The sequence below is a fragment of the Lynx rufus genome, unplaced genomic scaffold (genome assembly GCF_022079265.1).
Source record: "Lynx rufus isolate CCGP_SWC_20201006 ecotype Redwood Valley unplaced genomic scaffold, mLynRuf1.p SCAF_21, whole genome shotgun sequence".
NCBI lineage: Eukaryota > Metazoa > Chordata > Mammalia > Carnivora > Felidae > Lynx > Lynx rufus.
The window spans coordinates 27,312,398-27,331,175 of NW_025814836.1; the positions used below are offsets into that span (position 1 = coordinate 27,312,398).

An 18,778-nucleotide genomic window follows, 5' to 3' on the forward strand; every position below is an offset into this window, starting at 1 on the left:
CCCCGGGTCCCCGCCGAGCCCGGACCCTCCCCTTGGCCGCGCAGAGCCCCGTTCCGGGCGGGAGGCTGGAGGCGGGCTGGGGGCGGGGCTCCGACGACCCGGAAGCGGGGACGAGCACAGGGGCGGGGCTGGTCTGAGAGATGGCGGCGGCGACGGCCGTGAGCAGCGCCAAGCGGAGCCTGCGGGCCGAGCTGAAACAGCGTCTGCGGGCGATGAGCGCCGAGGAGCGGCTGCGTCAGTCCCGCCTCTTGGCCCAGAAGGTGCGAGACCGCGGGGACCGCCAGCACAGCGGGCCGCTCCACTCACGGGACGGCCCTGCGCCTCTGGGCTGGCGGCTCTGCGCAGGCGCAGGCCCCGGCGCGCGCACGTCGGCACGGGCGCGCATACGCCCCCGCAGGTGCCATAAGGACCCTTCCCCCCCCCCCCCCCCCCAGGCGCATGCACGTCCCCTCCGCGGGTGCTGGGGCCATCCCCCGGGCGCGCGCACGTCCCCCTCACGTGCCGTCAGGACTATCCCGGGCGCGCGCACGCCCCCAACGAGGAGGATCCCGGGCGCGCGCACGTTTCTCCGGGGGCGCGCACGACCCTCCGACTGGGCCCCTCGCTAAGAGGGGCTCCCGGGCTGAGGAGGGCCGGGGTGGAGGTGGATGGCGGCCCGCCGAGGTGAGAGCAGGGTGGAAGCAGGAAGTTCTGTAGTTCTGTCGGGCCGAGCGGTGGGCGCGGAGCAAGGGGGTCCCCGCGAGTGGCCGGGAGCCGTGGACGCGCAGCGGGAGTCCAGCCGCTTCAGGGACGCGGGCGGAGAAGCGCGTGGCCGCTTCCGACGGGCGTCCGGCGCCCTGTCCCCGCGCGCTGCCCCGGGGTCGGGAAGGCGGGGCGGGTCCGCGCGTCCAGACGGGTCCGCCCCCCGCCTCCCCCCCCTGGTTCTGACGGGCGCCCGAGCTCCCTGCGAGCGGCAGGCGGTCCCTCCTGGAGGTGCCTGCAGCGAGCTGCGCCGCCAGAGTTCCTTCATCGCCCTGCCCGCTCTGTCAGCCACCTGTTCCTTACGTGCAAGGTCCCCTTGGGTTAGTGGAGCAAAGCAAGCCCCCCCTCCCCATCTCCTTGCACGTAGGTGTGCGGGGCTGGGGTGTCCTGGCGCACCGAGGTGTCCGAGCTGCTACCTACGAGAGGCGCTGGCGGGTGCCCTGTGCGCGCAGACGGGTACAGGAGCCCAGCCTCGCTCGCAGGTGCCCTATCTTAGCGGGTTAGCTTGCGCATGGGAACGCACTCTGTGGTCCACACTTTCCAGTGTGCGGGGTTGCAGGGATGAAAACCATCTGGTCGTTGCTCTGAAGGAGAGTCTGCAAGAGGCAACAGACTCGTGAATAAAGACTCGCAGTGCTCCCAGATGGATGATGTCGAAACTCGGGGGAGGGGCTGTGCTGTAGGAAGATGTTTGAGATGCACTTGTTAGTCTAAGATGACTTTTGTCAGGGGAAGGGAAGATGGCACGTGCAGGAATATTTTGGCAAGAGCGGGAAGGGCACAATTGGACCCGGCCTTTGGAGCGCCACAGATCTGGATTTAATCTGGCCCCACTGTATTTTAGCCGTATGGGGCCGTGGCCAAGTCTCCTAGTCTTTCCCAGGGTCTGGTTCCTTACCCATTAAAGGGATGATGTCATCCTTGTAGGCCTATTGTAAATGTTTAAACAGGTGTGTAAAGGGTACATTCAGTGCTTCACATGTTTGTTTGTTTTTGAAAGACCTTATTTTATTTCTTTGAGGAGAGGAAGAATCTCAAGCAGGCTCCTCGCGGGGCTTGATCCCACAACCACAACAAGATCATGGCCTGAACTGAAATCAAGGGTCAGCCGCCCAACCGAGCCACCCAAGCGCCCCTAAAGATTTTATTTTTTAAAAAAAATTTTTAAAAAAAATTTTTTTTTCAACATTTATTTATTTTTGGGACAGAGAGAGACAGAGCATGAACGGGGGAGGGGCAGAGAGAGAGGGAGACACAGAATCGGAAACAGGCTCCAGGCTCTGAGCCGTCAGCCCAGAGCCCGACGCGGGGCTGGAACTCATGGACCGCGAGATCGTGACCTGGCTGAAGTCGGACGCTTAACCGACTGCGCCACCCAGGCTCCCCTAAAGATTTTATTTTTGAGTAATCCCTACACCCAAGGTGGGTCTGGAACTCACAGCCCCGAGCTCCACCAACTGAGCCAGCCAGGCTCCCCAACACATGTGTTTGATAGATCCTTTAGGAAAAGCACATTGGCAGCATTTGGGAGACCGGAGTCAGTGCAGTGAGAATCAGCAGGACCTGGGAACTGGTCGGATAAAGGGTAGCACTGGAAAAGGAGGGCGGTCGCCTGTGGTTTCAGAATTCAGAGATAGGGGTTTAACGTCACTAAGCACGAGGCACTTAGGAGTTGGTGCAGAATTTGGAGTGGCATGGGGAAAATAAAGTTAAGTTCATTCTGTCTGCGTGTAGATTACAGTTCATAAATTTCAGGTGGGAAGAGTAGCTCTACAGACGTAGAGCCAGTGACAGCATAGGGTGACAACTGAGAACTGGCCTCAGAAGAAAGAAAAGTTGAAAAGCAGACCATGACCCTCAGTAATAAATACATTTTACCGCCTACAAATATACACATATATGAAATGTTTCACAGCCCAGTGTTTCACAATTGTTACTATATACTGTGAACTTTAATATACTCTATTTTATTTAAATCAAAATAGAGTATATTAAAGTGCTGATTGTAAGTAACCTGCTATTGATTCTGTGACCAACCAATGGATCATGGCCGAAAACATCAATGTGCTGTGATTAGAACTGTGTTTGCTATAGTGCATGTTCAAGAAAGGTATTAAGTGATGCCTTTCTCTCAATGATTTTCTTTTACAAGGCATATTTATTCTTAATGACACAGCACCTTTTTTATAATTTAGAAATTTATCGGAAAAGCAATGTATGGTAAAGAATTTCAACCTTACGCCATAGCTTGACTTCCCAACCAAATAAGATGAGGAAATTAGTGCCCTGTACTCACTTTGTCTTGTCCATCTGCCTCTTTCTTCCTTCCTTCCTTCCTTCCTTCCTTCCTTCCTTCCTTCCTTCCTTCCTTCCTTCCTTTCTCTTCCTTTCTCTTCTCGTCTCTTCTCTTCTCTTCTCTTCTCTTCTCTTCTCTTCTCTTCTCTTCTCTTCTCCGAGAAAAAGAGCAAGAGAGCACAAATGGGGGAGAGGGACAGAGGGGAGAGGGAGAGAGAATCCCAAGCAGGCTCCACACTTGGTGCAGAGTATGATGTGGGGCTCAATCCCATGTCCCTGGGATCATGACCTGAGCTGAAGTCAAGAGTTGGATGCTCAGCCGACTGAGCCACCCAGGAGCCCCGTATCTGCTAATTTCTGACTCCTGTATCATTTTTCTTAAATTGTCAAGTTTCATAATATTTGTATTCTGTTTTATAATTAGAGTGAGTCTACTGAGCATTTTCTGTGGCTGACTGCCAAATTTGGATTTTAAGTAAATAGTATTTACGATATTTCGGTTACATATGTGGTGTTCGCTGTAGAACCGAGTTGTATGGTTGTACGAAAAGGATATATAATTCTGTCATGAGATATGTGTGGCTAGGTGGAGAATGTTTCAAGTGTCATTACCAAATCCTTTCTCTTGTTATGCTCTAAAATTGCTCAAAATCATGACATGCTTTAGTCTGTTCCTATTTGGAGTATACATTTCTAATTTACCTCTTTTTCTCAAGGAGTTTTTGATTGCCTTTAATTTTCCTTTTTGGCAAAACAAGAATATGCCTTTATCTTGTTAGTAGATTCTTTTTCATTTTGTCTGTTAAAAGAAATCCATTTTCTTGAAAGCACTCTATAGCCCCCTGTTCCCTCTGGTCTAGCCCATTGCATAGGCATTGTCCTGGGGTTTCTCTTACCCTACTTCTGAGTTAGAGCTGTTGCTTGAACCCATTGTTTTCTTGTTGGATTCCTTCCTTCCTTCCTTCCTTCCTTCCTTCCTTCCTTCCTTCCTTCCTTCCTTCCTATCTTATTAGAGTATATTCTCAAGTAATTTTTTGTTTGCTTTAGAAAATATCTAAGGGCGTAAACTTTTTAAAGACTTTATACATTAGAAAATGTCTTTACCCTCATATTTGATTGATGGTTTGAATTTCAAGTTTAAAAATATTTTTCCTTGTTCTGCTCAGCACCCATGACCTCCATTCATTCTGAAGACTGGTATCTTTATCTTTTGTATTTTAGATTATTTCTTTTTCTTTGTGCTTTTCTACAATTACTGTTAATCAAATAGTAAAAGTCATATGTCAGCTTTCTGTGTTTCTTAGATTTTTCTTTTGCTTTCCTCATTTCTTTGTCCTTTTCTCCCACTTTAAGTCTTTCTCCTGATTTTTTTTAAAAAAATGCTTACTTATTTATTTTCAGAGAGAGAGTGTGAGTGAAGAGTTGGGGAGGGGCAGAGAGAGAGAGAGAGAGAGAGAAACCCAAGCAGGCTCTGTGCTGATGCGGGGCTCTAACTCATGAACCGTGAGGTCATGACTTAAGTTGAAACCAGGAGTTGGACACTTAACCTACTAAGCCACCCAGGCGCCCCTCTCCTGAATTTTTAAATTTTGGTGTTCTTAATTTTAATTTTCTTTTTTTTTTTTTTTAATGTTTATTTATTTTTGAGACACAGAGAGACGGAGCATGAACAGGGGAGGAGCAGAGAGAGAGGGAGACACAGAATCTGAAACAGGCTCCAGGCTCTGAGCCGTCAGCACAGAGCCCGATGCGGGGCTCGAACTCACAGACCGTGAGATCATGACCTGAGCCGAAGTTGGACGCTTAACCGACCAAGCCACCCAGGCGCCCCTTAATTTTAATTTTCAAGTGTTATTTCTTAATCTCTGATTGCTTTCTTTCCATAGCTGTCTGTTGTTATTTTATAGATGCAACTATCTTCTTGAATTTGTCTGAGATAACTAATTAGAATTAAAAAATTCCCCATTCTCTGAATTATCTCAGTTTCCTGCTGGATCATCTCCGCCTCCTTAGTCCTTCTCTTTTGTGTTTTAGCTTCCTAGGATGTTTGATGAACCTTTATTGTGGGTGCGTGTTTATGAATGAGGGCATGACAGCTCCTGGGTCTCTCCTTTGCCTTTTGTGGTCACTTTGGGTGGAGTGGGTCCTGCCTGACCTACGGCCACGTCCTCTGAGTGCTGTGTCTGTTCTGTTTGTGTAAATAGCGCCCATCTGCACCGTCTCACAGAAATTAGCCCAGTCTCCGTTCTCTTGTTCTCAGTGTTATAATGGCTTTCTCTTTTTGTGCTTTTTTACCGTCCGATAAATGAGATTTTTAAAAGCAAGAAAGATAAATGTGTATGCACAGTCTCACACTGAATTTTAACCGATGTTTGTTTCTGCTTAATCAGCTCGTGATGTTTTATATTCTCTTTAAAGAGAACACGAGGGGTGCCTGGGTGGCTCAGTCGGTTAAGCGTCTGACTTCAGCTCAGGTCACGATCTCGCGGTCCGTGAGTTCGAGCCCCGCGTCGGGCTCTGGGCTGACAGCTCGGAGCCTGGCGCCTGCTTCGGATTCTGTGTCTCCCTCTCTCTGTGGCCCTCCCCCATTCATGCTCTGCCTCTCTCTGTCTCAAAAATAAATAAACATTAAAAAAAAAAAATAAAGAGAACACGATGGACCTTGACTTTCTCAGAAACGACTTGCGTCCCAGAAGCCTCAGGTCTGCCCATGATCCGGGTTTCACATTTTTTGTTTTGTTTTGTTTTGCCTTATTTTAGCCTCGTGACAGCTTTGTGACTCCTCGGAGATGGAGTGAACTTCCTTCCTTGACACCGTTCTGCTGTGCTCCATCTACTGAATTTCTATGTGCTCCTTTCTGTTAGGAATAACTCGACTTTCTGTACCTGTCTGTTTCTGCCAGTCATGTTGATAAGCCTCGGGGGCAGTATCTTTTTCTTCTGAGCTCGGAGGAACAGAAAAGGAAGAGAACAAGAGCAAAAGGGGAGCCAGGAGCCAACTTCCGAGTCTGGGGCAGTTCTGAGATTGTAACTGTTGTGTGGCTGGCACAGCTCTGCCCTCTCTGCCCGATGCACCATTAAACTGAGCAGGAAGGAGCAGGAAGGCGTTCTCTGACTCGGGGCCGCCTTCGCACAACTTGGCACTTGTTTCTGGAAGGACTTCACCTCTCCAGGATCCGCCCCCCATCCCTGTGCCACTTTAACACCCATGTGAGCAGAAGAGTTGTAGGCGATGGGACGGAGGTGGACAGAGCTGAGAGAATTACAGGGCGTGTTCTCTGCTCCCAGGAGCCTGCGGACTGGTTAGAGTACCACCGATTAGTAACCAATCCGATCCTACATAACTGTTAGGTTGTACGTGAACTTCTAAGTGTCGTAAGTGCTCTGCAGAAGTCAGGAGAAGTGAGGGCTTGAGTTGGCTTAAATGGGCAGAATTTTGGAGGGGAGAAGCCTGGCTGTCCAGGCAGTCGTGGGAGCCGAGGTTCAGAGTTAACCCCAGGCAGAGCTTGGGATGACCGGAGGTGGCCGCAGCATGTGGCTGGAGGCCAAGCCTGGAATTCTCTGCACAGACAGCAGGGCCCACGGCGACTTGGTAATGAGTTTTCAGTCCTAGAGGAGGCGGGCCAGAGAGGCCAGAGCCGTCAGAGAGGTGGTTGCCGTCTCAGAACCAAGCGCTAGGCTTCAGGACGCAGCACCGTCTGACCCCCCTCCACCTCTCTGCGTTCTTTTGCGGCCTTGGGTTTGGGTAGTTGAAGAAGCTGGAGAAGTGCAAGCTCAGAGAGAAGGGGGCACGTGCAAAATGTATCGGGGGAGCCGCTGGATTTTACAAGTGTAATCTTGGAGAAAAAGGGTAATTGTCATCATTTCCCGTTTAGGTGATAGCTCACAGTCAGTATCAGAAGTCGAAAAGAATCTCCATCTTTCTGAGCATGCAAGACGAAGTCGAGACAGAAGAGATCATCAGGGACATTTTCCGGCAAGGGAAGACCTGCTTCGTCCCACGGTACCGGTTCCAGAACAACCACATGGACATGCTGAGACTGACGTCCCCCGACGAAATTTCGTTACTTCCCAGGACGTCCTGGAATATCCTTCAGCCTGGAGAGGATGAGGTCCGGGAGGAAGCCTTGTCCACAGGCGAGTGTTAATGGTATTGGGACTGACACGTGAGGGTGCTGTGGGACTGTGGCCCACTGGTCACGTGCGGGTCACTGGGGGTCGATTTTCTTACCGGGATGAGCCCTGTGGTGCTTACATTCCAAGACACCCCTGTTAGCTGGCTTAGGATGAGATGCCCTCTAAGCCGTCAGGTGCCAGCCATGAGAGGAGCGGTTGCCTCTTCGCAGACTCTTGCCCTTGTGGGTTGAATTAGACATTGTCCCCGAGTAAGGTGATCGTTTCCCGTGATTTCCGTGACGGGCTGTGAATTAACGGGCGCATTTCCATTAACGCTAGAAGCTTTTTCCTCTCCAGGCAGCTGCCTTGTGGACATCGCCTCTTGGATGTCACGTGGGCCTCTCAAACACAGCGTCTTCCAGACGCAGTCACGTTCCCTCAACCCCTTCCGCCATGTGTCTCTCTGGGCGTGGCACCGGCCGCGCTACCGTCAGCCGCCCAGCTGACCGCGCGGGGTCTCAAGGTCAGCCTTGCTTGCTGTTTCCCTCTCACGCCTGTCATGCGGTCTGGCGCCGAGTCCCCACGATCGTACCTGCTGTATCGAACATGCACCCCGCCCCCCCCCCCCCCCCCCCCCCCCGCGCCCCACCGCCAGGACGTCCCGGCCACTGGCTTGTCGCGACAGACTCCTCCTCGCTGCTCTTTCTCGCCGCGCAGTGTATCCCCTCCTCCCCTGTCGGTCCACTCTCTGCACAGTAAGTGAAGCAAGACTCCCGAAACGCAGATCTGACCGCTTCTGTCCCCTGGGTAAAGTCTCTCGGTGACTTCTGCTGCCCCGCCCTTTCGTGGAAGGGAACGCCCCTCAACGAGGCTCTTCCCGATGCGCCCTGTGCTGCCGTCATTTTCACCTCTTTCTCCTCCCGCCTGCGTAAGCCACGTTCCGGCCCCTCTGAGTGTCTTGCCTCCCGCCCCCACTCTGCCTTCTCTACCACAGGACCTTTACACATGCTCTTCCCCTTCCCGCAGTCACTCAAGAGATTTAATCATTAGGAAGCAGCCAAAGAGCTAAAGACAAAACGAGCTAAGAGTCCTAGTTTGTAACACCGAGGCCCAAACCTTTCTTCGAGGTATATTTTTAAGACTTCAGTGGTTGGAAGGAAACCGAAAGCAGCATTATGCCCTTGCCTCTCAATTTCTGTTCTCTTCCAACGTAACCCCGTAACCTACAAAATCAGTAAGATGGGGCGGGAGGGGATTGAGCCAGGGCTCTTGGTATTCCGAGGGGTTACCTACTCTGCTTCCTTAACCTCCCTCTATTGTCCAGTCCTGCCCTTTGCCAGACATTTAGGCACCAAGGGTACACTCAGACCACCTCCCTGCTGGCCCTGCACAGTAGAGCAGATGAATGCCAACATTATCAGACTCTCGTATTTTTGAGGGGAAAGATTGCAAGCATTTTTTTTTTTTTTTAATTTTTTTTTTTTCAAACGTTTTTTTATTTATTTTTGGGACAGAGAGAGACAGAGCATGAACGGGGGAGGGGCAGAGAGAGAGGGAGACACAGAATCGGAAACAGGCTCCAGGCTCCGAGCCATCAGCCCAGAGCCTGACGCGGGGCTCGAACTCACGGACCGCGAGATCGTGACCTGGCTGAAGTCGGACGCTTAACGACTGCGCCACCCAGGCGCCCCAAGATTGCAAGCATTTTAAGACAGACGATGAAGGGGTGTGGTGTATCTTGGGGGCGGCCCAGGCACATAAGATGAGGCCCTGACGTCGCTCAGACTTAATGCAGTCACGTCTCCAGACTCGCAGGCTTGAGGGCGGGACCCAGGACAGCCCACTTCTGTCTGACTCTCTGTTAACTGCTCCTCCAGTGCTCACATCACCTCTGTAACGCCCCTGCTGAAATTCCGGAGAGGCCGAGCCCACTGTCTTTGCTCTGTCCATTCTGCAGTGCGTTCTTTAGGTCGAGCCAAAATGCATCAGCCTGAACTTCTATGCTTTTGTTCTATTTCTATGTAAGTACAGCAGCTGGAAAGTAAGGACGAAGCGTGATCTTTCCTCCTAATTTAGTTGCACTTCCTGGTTAGATAAACTCAGGCCAAGTAAGTGAGCTAACTCATTATGTATGGTTTTTAGCACGTGGCTGGCATGATTTGGCTCGTGGGCAGAATTACTCGTTTTACTATCAACTCCTTGCTAGCCAAGCATATAGCATTTTGGTAATTTCTAGCAAATGTTTCGTGAGCATCTGCGTTGTGGGAGACACTGTTAGGTCTGCAGAGACGAGGTCCTGGACTTCAGGGGGCTCACACTCTAACTGGGGAGACAGCAAGTGTATGTACGTAGAAAAATACCCCAGCCTGCAGTGTATGTCAGATACAAGCGTCAAATGCAAAGGTACAGAATGTTAGGAATGTAGACATTCAGGGCTTGGCTCTGAGTAGAAGGAAGCCTACCCAAGACACTTCACTTTTTCCTCCTCCGTGGTGTTTCCACGCCGTGGTTGTGGGACCAGCTGCTCCCCCCTGTGGGTTCTTGGCAGGTACTTGCAGTCTGGGTTGCAAGGGGATGGGGATTACGTCTGGTTTCTTGGAACTGCCGCCTGGGAGGGGAGTCTCTTCGCTGCTGTCGGGAGAGGTGTTTGAGCAGGCAGCCTCCACCTTTTGTTATCTGCCCGCGTCGCACTCTGGACGCGGGTGTCCCCGGTATCAGCTGCTAACAATGGGCCAGCTTTGGGGGAAGTACAAATCTCGCTTCACAGTGTGTGGGACGAGCTGATTAGAGCTCAGACCACCATCCTGCCGTAGCTCCTGTAGCCAGTTTATCTTTCGGGTTTGCTCGAGTCATCGCCGCTTAGAAAGGAGTGACCTGAGCAAAGGTCCACCTGGGGTTTGCTACCTAACAAAATAGCAGATTGCTAAGTAGAGTAGAGGGGCCGCCTCTCTGCTGAACTTCTCCTCAGAGTGAGGGCTGCTCAGGCAACTAGATTAGCCAGGAGTCTTTCCACGGAGAGTACGTGATCTGAGTCAACCTGGCTTAACGGAAAAGGGGATTTTATTGGCTCAGAGACTGAGAAATCCACAGAAGGGCGAGCTTTTGATACACTAGACCGAGTGATTAGGGTCAACTCTGGCTCTGCTGTGTGACTCCGCTGTCATCCGTGTGTTCCAGTTGCTACATGGTGGGCCCGCGGTGGCCGTGGTGGCCGTGGTGGCCCGCGGTGGGCCGTGGTGGCCGTGGTGGCCCGCGGTGGCCGTGGTGGCCGTGGTGGCCCGTGGTGGCCCATGGTGGCCCGCGGTGGCCCGTGGGTGGCCCGTGGCAGCTTTGGGTTCCACAGCACACTTGCTGTTAGCACTCACGGAAGAAAGGAGCAAGTTTGCCAGTAAAATCCTGGTCTTATGCTCGCTGACCCCAGGTTGGGTCAGATGGCCTTTCCCAAACCGGTCACCGTGGCCGGGGGACGTGGACTGGGCCAGCTCCCTCATGCCCTCCCGGTGCCATTTCCCGCGACCTGGGAGAAGGACGTGCTGCCCGGTAGGGGGTGCTGTGCTAACCACTGAGCTGACGTGACAGTTGGGTGGGTGACCCCCTACGGGGAAGAGTAGTGCGCTTTGAGAGCAAGGGGAGCAGGGGCCGGAGCATCCACGGTCACTGTCACAGGCACTGCTGTCCTTCCTGAAATCTGCAGAGGACAGCATGCTGCCGTGTCCTCACTGTCGGCCTTCGTGTTTTATTTCTGATCTTTCCAGAGGCTCTGTGTGTGGGTGCCGAGTCCTCACGGAACGATCACAAAGAAGACTTTCCATCCCAACCCAAACCCTCCACGGTAGTGGCGTGGGACCCTGCCGGGGACACGGTCTTGAGCGTGTGGCCTGCGGCTTCCAGCTGGGTTGTTCGTGCTCTGTGCTTCCGGGCGGGCTATGGCTGCTTTGCTGAAAGTAACGCCCGTGAAACCGACCTTGTTTCTTTCTTTAATAGGGTTGCACGGCCTCTGAAAGAATGTGGTAAGGAGAGTGGGTTTGAATTTCATCGAGACGTCTGACTGAGTCATGATGTCCTTGAGGACAAGCTGGCTAAATTCAGACAGATGATAATACTTTATTCAGAAAATATGTATTGAGCGCCTGGTCTGTGTGGGTGTGATGGGGGCACAGCAGGGAACGGGGCAGACCTGTCCCCACCGCTGGGGAGCCGGCAGCTGTCCTCACCACAGCAGGGTCGTACTGGCCTCTCACCGGGCTCTCTGTCCCTCTCAGCTCGCCCACTGTCCCCGAGCTTGAGCATTTGCGTAAGTTCCTTCTGATCATTCCCGCTGTGCTTTTCACATTTCTGGGAGAAGCCGGTGTGTGGACGTAGGATGCTCCTGGTCTGTTTTGCACCCTCCCAGGTGTTCAGATAGCGCCAGAGTTTCCTGTGCAGTTTTTCATCACCTGTTTCTGATTCTAGTTTAGGGGAATCTTCTGTCCACCGTTTTGAGTCTTCAGTTCCATTAGAATAAATTTCGAATTGGTTCCTGGACATACTAATTTTCCTAAAATACCTTTGGGGATAGGTCACCCCGCCCTGTTCACGCCTCTTCCCCGGATGCTGGACGGGCCTGAGCTCCCGAGCAGACCACGGTTCCTGCCAGCTAGTTCTGGCCAGAGGAAGGGACATCGGGTAGAATTTGAATATTCAGGCCACCCGCTGGGCCTTACCTGCCCTCCCACCTTGACCCCGGCTTCTCTCTGCCACTCCTCTGCTTTGGCCGGAGCGTCTGCTGGAAGCCAGCCTTTCCCAGCAGTCAGACCGTAGGTTGGAGTCCGATAAACCGGTGTGTGCGTTCTAATCTGGCTGCTTGCTGACTGTGACTGGAAAGATGGCTCGCGTCCTTTTGAGCTCCAGTCTTCTCCTCCACAGACGGATGTCGCGGAGCCGCTTCCGCGAGATGGCGTCAGTCGGTGCCGCTGATCTCGCTGCCGGTGACCCGTCGTCCGCAGGCACGCCGCGCGCATCACCGTGACACCCCGCGTCCGCTGTGTTTCCGGGCTGGAATGTGTTCCGTGTTTGTTCCTTCAAGGCCGTGGTCTTTTAGTCTAGTGCTTAACCTCCCTGCCTTTGGAGGCAGACTGATCCGAGTTGGAATCTAGGCTTGACCGTCTGGGAAGTTACCTGCCTCTCAAAGCACATGTTTTTTTCATGCGACAGTTGCGGGAGGGGGGGATGTGACGATGTGCAGGAAGTGCCTCGTGCAGCCCCTCGCGAGGGGGGTCCCCAGACGTGGCAAGTTACGATTTCCGGAGCTCAGCTACCTTTCCACACCTTCCCCGGCTGCCCCCCCCCACCAATACCGCAGTCCCCTTCTCTAATTCCCACTCACCTGGCTTCTAACACACGCTCCCTGTTTTGTTAATTCTCCTTGGGGTACATTTTTTTTAATTGCTGATGGACTTTGTGAAATTGTGATTGATAATAAGAAAATCCGTATACTTGCTCTTTGGCCCTGGTTTCTGGCACAGAGCTCCTAAAACCCGTGGAGTGTCCTAAGTGGTAAGAGTGATAAAGGTGTCTCAGTATTCATCAGTATTCAGCCCCGCCCCAGTGTATGTTAATGACATCATGTTCCAATGCACCCAGGGATGGGGGCTGGTCACTGGGGGAACCAATCGCATCTCTGGAGGGCTGGTACTTTCAGGCCAGGGAGGCCAGTGGCCAGTGATTTAATCGCACCTATGTCTTGAAGCTCCCATAAGAACCCAAGAGGACGGGTTCAGAGAGCTTCTGGGTTGGTGAACGGAGAGGGAGGTTTGGGAGAGGGGTGCACCTGGAGAGGGCAGGGAAGTCTTGTGCCCATCCCCCATCCAGCCCAGCCCCCCACCCCACACCCCTCCAGCAGCCCTCAGTTTGCTCTCTGCCTTTAAGAGTCTCTTGTGGTTTGCCTCCCTCTCTGTTTTTGTCTTAGTTTTGCTTCCCTTCCCCTGGACCTCCCTTCTACCTCCACACTGTTTTCCAGAGCAGCTGCACCAGTGTGCATTCCCACCAACGGTGCAAGAGGGGTTCCCCTTTCTCTGCATCCTCGCCAACACCCTGTTTCCTGAATTGTTCATTTTAGCCATTCTGACAGGTGTGAGGTAGTATCTCCTTGTGGTTTTGATTTGAATTTCCCCGGTGATGAGTGATGTTGAGCATCTTTTCATGTGTCCTGTCGGCGGTCTGGATGTCTTCTTTGGAGAAGTGTCTATTCGTGTCTTCTGCCCATTTCCTCACTGGATTACTTGTTTTTTGGGTGTTGAGTTTGTTAAGTTCTTTATAGATTTTGGATACTAACTTACCCGATATGTCATTTGCAAATATCTTCTCCCATTTCGTTGGTTGCCTTTAGTTTTGTTGATTGTTTCCTTCCCTGTGCAGAAGCTTTTTATCTTGATGAGGTCCGTAAGCCAGTAACCTAGTAGGTAAAATGTTTCTCTGAATTCTGTGAGGCTGCTCTAGGAAATTAACCAAACCCAAGAAGAGGCCGTGGAACCTCCGATGTAGAGCCCATGTGTGAGAGGTGCAGGTGACAGCTGGGACTTGCAGTGGCATCTGAAGCAGGGACAGTCGTAGGGGCCTGGATCCTTTACTGTGGCGTCTGACGCTGTCTCCAGGTAGATAGAGTCGGAACCGATTGGCATCGAAGGACGTCTGTCTGGGGTCAGTGAGTTGCTTGGTGGAAAGAACACACACCGGCACTTGATTCGGGAAGAGCAGACCTTCTCCTGAGTCGCGAGCTGCTGGTCAGTGGACTCCGAGTACAGGTTCGTGCGATGGGGGCCAGCGCTGTTGTTATAAAGCCAGAGAATGCTTATGTAAGTTCACGGGAATGAGCCAGTATTTTATATCCAGTAAAGAAAGGCTGGATTTTAAAAATGATTAGAAGCATGTACCTAGGGGCACTTAAAGAAGTACGTCAGAAATAGTTGTTTTATAAGATGCTGTTGACATTGTTATTTGGTGCTTGTGAGTAAAGGGGTTAATGCGGGTCCTGGGCCGGAATCGCGTTGGAGTGGATCTCGTCCCAGCACTGCTTCGGGGAGGCTGTGGAGTGAAGGTCCAGTGGAATGTTATCCCCTGCCTCGTCTGCTGTTGCTTCCGTACCCAGGTTGGGAGCCCTGAGTGGGCTGCCTTGGGTCTGGGCCTCCGTTCGTGTAAATTATCACGACTAAAAATAAAGCAACTGTGATTTTGGATGAGTTCCTGCATGTCACGTGTGCCCCTGTGGGGCTGGGGGTGACGTCCGCACGGACGGTTGGCCCTGCGGTCCCTCGCGCTATCTTGCTGGTTCTCGGGTGGGGAGGTCGCGTGGGCTGCCTCCAGGGCACGTGGGCAGGTAATGACGCAGGGCCACGTCACCTGCTCTGTTTTCCCACTCCAGCGGCGCCGTCCAGGTGCCCTTTCCTTCTGGGTGCCCCATTCGCCCAGAGCGCACCTTGACCCGGCCGTCCCCTCTTCTCCTGGCATCTGCCGGGGTGGGCACCATTGCTCACGGAGTGAGTGATCCCGGGAGGACTCCCGCCTCCCGGGGAAGAGCTTGCATCAAGTTGCTGTGTCTGAAAGTACGCCGGTCTTGGGGCTGAGAAGCTTTTCCTTCAGGCACCTTATCAAGTACACACGCGGGGAAGAACGGCGGGGGCCTTCATCCGGGGCACCCAGTGCGCTGGGGACGGGCTTCTTGGGGCTGTTCCGGAACCGACGGTCTGTCTCCTGCAGGACAGAACATACTGTCATCCCACACGCCGCTCATTGCCTCCTGGTGAACACCCAGCCCAGTAAGACGGCAGCTTCCTCGGGGGCCTCGGCCCGTCGTTCTTGCCCAGCTGGGCTAGCCCGCCACCCGCTGTGTCCCGGCACAGGGGTCCAAGGAGCCACCCAACACTTTCTGTCACTAAAGGACGAGCCCAGGTGACAGACTCCCCACAGGTGGAACCTCTGCCATCTTGTATTCTGTTTGGGGAAAACGGGTTGTTTTTGCCATTTCCTTTCCTCTGCGTCCTTCTGCCTCTGGTCCCGTTGGTTGCGCGTTCCCGTCTGTCACCATGAAATCATTCTTGAGCCTTAAATTCTCACTGGCGTCGTCCACGTCACCTGTATCGACTTTACTTCCTGTAAAAGATAAGGAAGTGAACGTGCTTATTCTTCCTGGTTTTTATCAACGTAACCTGGGATTTTAAAATCAGTAATAGTCATAATTCAAAGATGTGTGTCTATTCGTTAAGGCATCGTGTTTTTCACATTTGATTATTTACTTACTGCATTAGTAAAGGACAGTCATTTAAACTCAACTCTGAAGTTGCACGGGTTCGTCATTCCCTGCTTCTGCTTTTAAGCTGTGCCTTCCTTATTATTGATTTCTATGTTTTTATCAATTTCTTCACCAGATGGAGAATTCCTTTAATTTTTTTTCAGTGTGGTATTTTCAGAATGCTGCTTCTTCTTCTTCTTCTTCTTCTTCTTCTTCTTCTTTTATTGATATTGTCTCTGTACGTGTCAGTGGATTCTAGAATGGGGATTGAATTGTTGGGTCACCCTGGTTTTCCCGCTCGTGATTCTAGACCAGGGATCGGCCAACATTTTCCATCAGGTGCCGTGGCGTGTGAACGTTAGAGGCTATGCAGGGGTCAGGCGGTGGGGCTCCTGGGCTGGTGAAGGCGGTCCTGGCTCCACCAAGGGGAAGGGTGGGACGGACGCCAGAGGACAGCGGATGTTCAGACGGACAAGAAGCCCCTGCCGTACTCAGCCCAAGTGTGAGTCGGGGCCGTGGCCGACTCCGTGTCGGACGCCGCAGGCCCGTTTCCTGAAGAAGCGTGCACATCCTGCACACGGAGGTGAACTGTATTCTGTAGGTGCTGGGGAGTTCTGAGATACTTTAGCCGGGGGTGGGGGGCGCGACACGGACAGTCTGTGTTTTGGGAAGATTGTTCTGCCAGCCGTGAGGAGGACAGGACCAAGGAGACTGGGGGTGGGGCATCCCCTGGGAATGTGACAGGACAGGAAGGAGAAGTGACCGTCACTTGAAGAATGGAGAGGACACATGAGCTCTGACACACACAGCGTGTGGTCTGTAGGCCTCGGTGACTGCCCACTCAGGGCCACTGAGGCCCAGCCCGGCTTTGCCACCAGGGTGGGTGCTACTCACCCAGTCAGGGAGTGCAGGAGGGAGGAGTTGGGGAGTAGGTGCTGAGCCCCGTTGGAGGTGGTCCTGGGGCCTCTGCTAGGTAGCTCGTGGGAGGCCCAGATCGGGAGGTCGGGAGATAGGACTGTCTGGAGTGTGGCTGTGGGGCGAGCTCGCGGCTGTGAACAGAGGCTGGCCGGTGGACGATGTGTCTGATCTACACGGGCCAGACTGACGTGCGCTTCCCTCTCTAGATGAGGTGGGTTTTTTTGGGTCACGTGTTTTTGAAATGATTTCTTAGATCAGCATAGGGTGTAAAAGTAGAGAGAGGTCGTAAACATACATTTGGAAACGGTTAGCTAAGGGAGACAGCAGAATCTCTGAGTACGTGGAGGTGGGTGTTGACAACGTGCCAGACGTCAGGGACCGCAGAGTTCCTTGCGCCTCTGCTTTGGCTACAAGAAAGGCGGGGTGTGACGGCAACGGACTGTGTCTTTGGGGAAGGTGGGCTTTTGTCAGGGCTCCTACGATGGACGAGCGAGGGCTGCCCAGCCCCTCGCCCTCCAGCCGTGGCGGCCGCCCCTTTCAGGGGTAATCGCGAACTTTGTGTCCTCGGTTCCGTTCGTGATAAAACCGTAAGGAAACGCAGACTTAACCAGCTGTCCCCGGGCAGGGCACGCCTCTCTCAGGGACCCTCTGTGGGTTTAACAAGGAGAGGGAAAGATCCTGAAGGAAGCGATGATTTTACGTGTTTGGTTTTTGCCGGTGGGAAGGGGGCATGTCCACGCACAAGCAGCCCAGTCGTCACAGAGAGGACGTGGCCTTTGGACAAAAGAACAGCCACGGGGGAGGCAAGGCCAGTCCATTAACCGTCCCGTGTGTCCCTGCCGCCAGTGCTCCCACGCTGCTGGTGCTCACGAACACACGAGGACAACCCAAACTGGGAGCCAAGTTCCTCTGTCGTTCATGAAGTAACTACGCGCGCAGGGTAAACCACTCCAGTGGCTTAGTCAGGGACACGATGAAAAGTTACGTCCAACTGACCCGTTCCCCAGATGTGAGTGCCGTGAACATGGCCGCTACCCTTCTCCGTCTGCGTGTGCTCGTTTTTAAACATCTTATGCAGATGGGATCACACTCTACATTCTGTGTTATGTTTTGCTTTTTCACTTGTTAATGAACCTTAGAATTATTTTCATAGCTGCACAGGGTGATCTGCCTTAGTGTTTCAGATGGTCGTGTAGCATTGATGTCTCTAATTTTTTTTTTTTAAATTTTTTTTTTTTCAACGTTTATTTATTTTTGGGACAGAGAGAGACAGAGCATGAACGGGGGAGGGGCAGAGAGAGAGGGAGACACAGAATCGGAAACAGGCTCCAGGCTCCGAGCTGTCAGCCCAGAGCCTGACGCGGGGCTCGAACTCACGGACCGCGAGATCGTGACCTGGCTGAAGTCGGACGCTTAACTGACTGCGCCACCCAGGCGCCCCGATGTCTCTAATTTGTTTAACCAATGCTCTGTTAACGGACATTTAGATTGCTTGCATTTTTTCAAATTTTTTAATTTTTAATTTTAGTGAGAGAGAGTGTGAGTAGGGGGTGGGGGGAGGGCAGAGAGAGAGAGAGGGAGAGAGAGAGGGAGGAGGAGAGAGAGGAAGGGAGAGAGGGGGAAGAGAGAGGGAGAGGGGGAGAGAGAGGGAGGGGGAGAGGGGGGAGAGAGAGAGGGAGAGGGGGAGAGAGAGGGAGGGGGGAGAGAGAGAGGGAGAGGGGGGAGAGAGGGGGGGGAGAGAGAGGGAGAGGGGAGAGAGAGAGAGGGGGTGGAGAGGGGGGAGAGAGAGGGAGAGGGGGAGAGAGAGGGAGGGGGAGGGGGGGAGAGAGAGGGGGGAGAGAGGGAGAGGGGGGAGAGAGAGAGAGGGAGAGAGGGAGGAGGAGAGAGAGGAAGGGAGAGAGGGGGGAGAGAGAGGCAGAGGGGAAAAGAGAGGGAGGGGGAGAGAGAGGGAGGGGGAGAGAGAGGGAGGGGGAGAGGGGGGAGAGAGAGAAGGAGAGGGGGAGAGAGAGGGAGGGGGAGAGGGGAGAGGGAGAGGGGGGAGAGAGGGAGAGGGGGGAGAGAGAGGGAGGGGTGGAGAGGGGGAGAGAGAGGGAGAGGGGGAGAGAGAGGGAGGGGGAGAGGGGGAGAGAGAGAGAGAGGGAGGAGGAGAGAGAGGAAGGGAGAGAGGGGGGAGAGAGAGGGAGAGGGGGAGAGAGAGGGAGGGGGAGAGGGGGGAGAGAGAGAGGGAGGGGGGAGAGAGAGGGAGGGGGAGAGGGGGGAGAGAGAGTGGGAGAGGGGGAGAGAGAGGGAGAGGGGGAGAGAGAGGGAGGGGGAGAGGGGGGAGAGAGAGAGGGAGAGGGGGAGAGAGAGGGAGGGGGAGAGGGGGGAGAGAGAGGGAGAGGGGGAGAGAGAGGGAGGGGGAGAGGGGGGAGAGAGAGGGAGAGGGGGAGAGAGAGGGAGGGG

General features: G+C 53.4%; 1 protein-coding gene across 6 annotated transcripts in view; it reads left to right on the forward strand.

The window, feature by feature from the left end:
- Nucleotides 1-18,778, forward strand: part of MTHFS (methenyltetrahydrofolate synthetase) — a 122,821-nt gene that overhangs the window by 8,103 nt on the left and 95,940 nt on the right. For 5 of the 6 annotated variants that reach the window (XR_006963347.1, XR_006963348.1, XM_047086513.1 and 2 more), the window contains exons 1-2: nt 139-260; nt 6,912-7,173. Coding sequence is in view for 4 of the 6 variants with exons in the window: in XM_047086513.1 (XP_046942469.1) it covers nt 141-260; nt 6,912-7,173 (382 nt within the window). In the remaining 2 variants the exon portion in view is untranslated. Of the gene's footprint in view, nt 1-138; nt 261-6,911; nt 7,174-18,778 lie in introns of those variants that run through there. The other variant, XM_047086515.1, reaches the window with a different exon arrangement.